General features: G+C 47.6%; 1 protein-coding gene across 1 annotated transcript; it reads left to right on the top strand.

The window, feature by feature from the left end:
• Positions 1 to 334: 334 nt before the first annotated feature.
• GARIN3 (golgi associated RAB2 interactor family member 3) lies at positions 335 to 2,897 on the top strand. The gene is made up of 2 exons (XM_069592904.1): positions 335 to 943; positions 1,743 to 2,897. The coding sequence occupies exons 1-2, from the start codon at positions 335 to 337 to the stop codon at positions 2,895 to 2,897; spliced, it is 1,764 nt and encodes a 587-aa protein (XP_069449005.1).
• Positions 2,898 to 4,835: the final 1,938 nt, after the last annotated feature.

Below are 4,835 nucleotides of genomic sequence, written 5' to 3'. Positions count from 1 at the left end.
AATTATACATCTTAACATTTTGATCAGGAAGAATATCCAGCCTACCCACGCTTATATCTTATCAGGGTCAGCCTATTCCTGATGGAGAAGATGGTTTGTTGTTGGTGATGATGTTGGGGAGGGTTAGTGAGCCTGCCCTGAGCTGGTGGCTGCTTGGAGGCTGAATAAAGGGGTGTGTGTTGGCGACAGGTCACAAAGGACTGTGCAGGATAAATGTGGTGATGCCAAGAGACTTAGGCAGAGCCCTGCAGGGAGATGGGCAGTTGCCTTCACTCCCTCTCTCTCTCAGCGATTCAATTTGTGGCTGGTGGTGCTGTCTTGGAAGAAGAGAACCATGAGCAGTGAGTGTTTGTTACCTTATTACACGGCCAACAGCTACCGTTCAATGGGTGTGTTCAATACCTCCATGGGGGACCTGCAACGACAACTGTACAAGGGAGGAGAGTATGACATTTTCAAGTATGCACCCATGTTTGAAAGTGACTTTATCCAGATCAGCAAGAAAGGAGAGGTGATTGACGTCCACAACCGCGTCCGAATGGTGACTGTGGGCATTGCATCCACCAGCCCTATCCTCCCACTACCTGATGTCATGCTCCTGGCCCGACCAACTAAAGTCTGTGAAGAGCATGTCAGACACGCCCGGACCACCAAGGGGAGAGGTCGCAAGCCCACGAAGACCCTAGAGCTCACCAGGTTGCTTCCCTTGAAGTTTGTCAAGATCTCCATCCATGACCGTGAGAAACAACAGTTGCGCCTGAAGCTTGCCACTGGCCGTACTTTTTATTTGCAGCTGTGCCCCTCTTCTGATGCTCGAGAAGACCTCTTCTGCTATTGGGAAAAGCTTGTCTATCTCCTGAGACCACCGGTAGAGAGTTGCAGCAGTACCCCGACGCTCCAAACTGGAGATGCGAGAATTCTGGAGGGTGACAAAAGCCTATTGGTAAGAACCTACAGAGACTCAAAAACACAGGGCAGATTGCTTTGGCAGAGCAGTACAAAGCTGGTCCTTCAAAGGGGTTTGATGCTCTCTGAGACTCACCTGGGAAATGCCTTCCCATGTCAAAAAGTCTCAGAACCAAATGAGCCATCACTATGGGACTCACACTGGAAAGGTTCCAAGCACTTCTCTACATTGTCCCACAGGGCCGAGTTTCAGAGAGCCCTTAGATATTGTATTAGCTGCACTGGTCTCATCCCAGGGTTATAATCCCCTCTACAGCAATCCTGATTGTCTAATCTTTTCTTGAACACTTACCCAAAGCCAGGTAATCTCATCAGCAGTAGAATATTATTCACAATTAGGAAGTTCTTCATTGTCTCCCCATGACTCTCATATGCTGACTAAAGTCCAACTCAATTGTGCATCTACTCATGCACAATTCATTCTAATAGTCTCCAAAACATAGAATGTATGTGTCCCTTGACCAAGCTACTCCACTTCTAGGACTCTGTCCTGCAGAGGTAGAAGCACAAGGGTATAAAATTAAATGACCATGGAGAACTGTATTAGTATCAATGCTTTCCCTGGCCTTGGATTGTTCAAGCAAATGGAGTGGCTGTTTGACAGGGACACGGTAGATGGAATCTTTCATTCAGTGGGAGCTTAGACTGGATGATTTCAAAGGTTATTCTAAAGATAAACCCTTGAACTGGTCAGCTTCAGGATGGGAGAGGAGTAGACAGCTCTGATCTCATTTTCTGTGATCTCTATCTTACCTGTTTCTCCTCCCTTGGCACAGACCGCAGAGCTCCATAGAGAAAGGGATCATGACGCTGTGGGGATTCACAAGCTTGGTGATGTGTCGGGAGCCTCGTCTTGTGCTTATGTTGGTGGAGAGGGAGCCTATCATGCCCCCCATGGCTCAACTACATCCTTGAAAAGTACTGAAGGAGGAGCGGCAGGGACAACCTCGGGTCTGGCCGTAGCAGGGACAACAACAAGCTCTGGAGGAGGCGTGGCAGTTGCAGGGGTGGGAGCAGGCTCTGTAGGAGGGGCTGTGAGCTTGGCTGCAACTAGGAGCAGCAGCACCAGCCAGGTGAGCACCACCTTGGCAGGAGCTGCCACCAAGTGTTCAGGAGAAAGTGGATCCGGCAAGGCCACTGTAGGTGCTGCCAGTATATCCTCAGAGGGCACGAACCTGGTCTTGGCAGGTGCTGCCAGCACATCCTCGACGGGGGTGGACAGTGCAGACAGCAGCATGAGCGTGGTGTTTGCAGGAGCAGCGACGACTGGCAAGGCTGCTGCTGCAAGTGCTGAAGGCCGGGTTGTAGCCCCCCTGGTCTCCACCTTGCAGAGTGAAGGCTACATGTCTGAACGAGATGGAAGCCAGAAGGTCTCCCACCCCAGGGATGAAACTCGGAAGGAAAAAAAGGAAAGAAGGGAAAAGAAGGACAAGTCTTCATCTAGGAAAAGTTCCCGTCACCGCAGAACAGGGGAAGGTCATCACAGGACAGGAGGGGACAAGACCCGGAAGTCATCCTCCCACCGGTCCGTATCAGGCCATGGAAACAAGAGAGATGACAAAAAAGAAAAAGGGCAGAGTGGCACCAGGGGCAAAGGACACAGCCCTCACAAGAGTGGCAGCCATAGCTCATCTGGCAAGGAGGGAAGGACAGCTCGCAAACCGGGGAAAAGCAGGTCCAGCACCAGTTCAGGGACTTTAAATAAGAGATCCAGTAAGATCAGCACTTTCTTCAGAAGCTTCAGAGTCATTCCTGGTTCAAAACCAATGGTCGGACATGACAGAGAGGTAGACTTTGTGGCTAAGACGGTAGAGAAACGCAACGTAGAGGCCAAGGTGGAGAAAGCCCCGGTTGGTGAGGACGTGGAGATCCATGGAACTGTGACATCAGAGACGATGGAGACCATCATCATTGAAACAAAATCTGTTTAAATAGGAGCCAGGGCAGGAAGCTTCCATGGAGACCCAACTTCAGGAAAGGATCCCTAGAGAGTCAATTCCAGCTTTCTTTAATAAAGGAAACCATACAACTCCAAAAGAAAAGCGCTGTTCTGTTTGAATTTCTATGTCCTCCTGCCTGGTAGTGACTTCACAGTGGTTTCTGTGATGTGAACTTTGCCGAGACCCGTCAAGCAGAACCCCAGCTCCCACCCATGTCCAGCAGAGCCAGCATTAGTGCCCTTCCTTGCCTCAACCCCTTTCTGCCTTTGGTTTCCTCAAGACTATGGCTGTAAGTCACAGAGTATGTGCTGGGAAGCACCACCACCACCACGTCCCCATGCCCTTCCTCTTCTCCCTGAAGACTCCTGAATAAGGTCATTCAGTCCAGTCCATAGAATAAGACAGGACTCATGTCTCCTCTGGGGGTAATCAGGTGAGAAAAGAAAGGGTGCTTTAGCACTTGCAGGCAATCAGAATAGTGAAGTTTATCATCTTGATCAGGAACTGGCAGCCTGAGGGTCAAATCTTGCCAACAATCTGGTTTTATAAGTAAAGTTTTATTGGAACGTAGCTACATCCATTCATTTATATATTGTCTAAGGCTGCTTCCCCTGGAGGAGGAAATGGCAACCCACTCCAGTATTCTTGCCTGGAGAATTCCATGGACAGAGGAACCTGGTGGGCTGTACAGTCCATGGGGCTGCAAAGAGTCGGACACGACTGAGCGACTAACGCAACACAAGGCTGCTTCCACATTAAAAAGACAGATCTGAGTAGCTGTGTCAGAAACCACGTGACCTGCAAAGTCTAAGATGTTTGTTCTCTGGTATTTGGCAGAAAAGTTTGCCCACCTGGATGTAATCTTAAAATTCTTCTTCTTCCTGGGTATACACTCTGGAGAAACTCTCATAAACACTTTCCAGGAGACAACTAGGAAAATGTTTACAGTAAAACAATCTGTAATAACAAAATCCTGGAAACTGTCTACATATCATCAAACAGGAGAACTGATCAAATGTGGTGTATGCCCACAGTACATATTACATAGCAGTGAAGATGAATAGAAGTTGGAGAGGTTAGCATGGGTGAGTCTCTTGTAACGTTGAATAACAAAGCATCATAAAAATACATGCAATATAGCACCATTTGCAGAAAAAATCAAACAATAAGTGTGGGAACACACGTTCACTAAATGTGTAAAGGAAAAACAAGGACGTGATAAATGACAAATTCACAACAGTGGATTTCTATAAGGTGAAAGGAATGGAGGGGTGGCCTGGGAGGTACATATGAAAGCTTCAACAGAGTGGGGATTGTTCTATTATGCAGTGTCCATGGGGATGTATTATTGTGTATATTTATTTTTATTTTAAAATAATTCCATTCATCATTTCCGGCTGTGCTGGGTCTTTGTTGTTGCACAGGCTTTTCTCTAGTTGCTGGGGACTACTCTCTAGTTGCAGTGTGCGGGCTTCTCATTGTAGTGGCTTCGCTAGTTGAGGAGCATGGGCTCTAGGGTGCCGACTTCAGCAGGCGTCAGCAGTTCCGGTACGAGGGCTCAGTAGTTGCGGCTCCAAGGTTCTAGAGCACAGGCTCAGAAGTTGTGGTGCACAGACTTAGCTGATCCCACAGACGGCATGTGGGATCTTCCCAGATCAGGGATCAAACCCATGTCTCCTGCATTGGCAGGTGAATTCTTCACCAATGAGACGCCAGGGAACCCCTGTGTATATTCTATTTTAGTTTCTCTGTTATTAGGATGGTTTTTATATTGCTGTCAGCCAGGTGGCAGTCAGTACCTTAAAAATATCTTAACCAATGTGTTTCACGTATGTTTCCCTTTTAATATATGTGCAAGAGATAACAAAATATCTAGGTCTGGAAAATAATCTTTCAATAAGTATAAAATTTAAAAAATCTAAGTGACAT

This window comes from Ovis canadensis, chromosome 5 (assembly GCF_042477335.2).
Source record: "Ovis canadensis isolate MfBH-ARS-UI-01 breed Bighorn chromosome 5, ARS-UI_OviCan_v2, whole genome shotgun sequence".
Lineage (NCBI taxonomy): Eukaryota > Metazoa > Chordata > Mammalia > Artiodactyla > Bovidae > Ovis > Ovis canadensis.
Note: the sequence above shows the minus strand (reverse complement) of the source record. Positions and strands in the feature narration are given on the sequence as shown.

Bases quoted from the DNA above. Each gene is read 5' to 3' on its own strand.
- GARIN3 (XM_069592904.1), top strand. From the start codon at position 335: ATGAGCAGTGAGTGTTTGTTACCTTATTACACGGCCAACAGCTACCGT. The intron at 944-1,742 runs GTAAGAACCTAC...CCCTTGGCACAG, and splicing joins AGGGTGACAAAAGCCTATTG to ACCGCAGAGCTCCATAGAGA.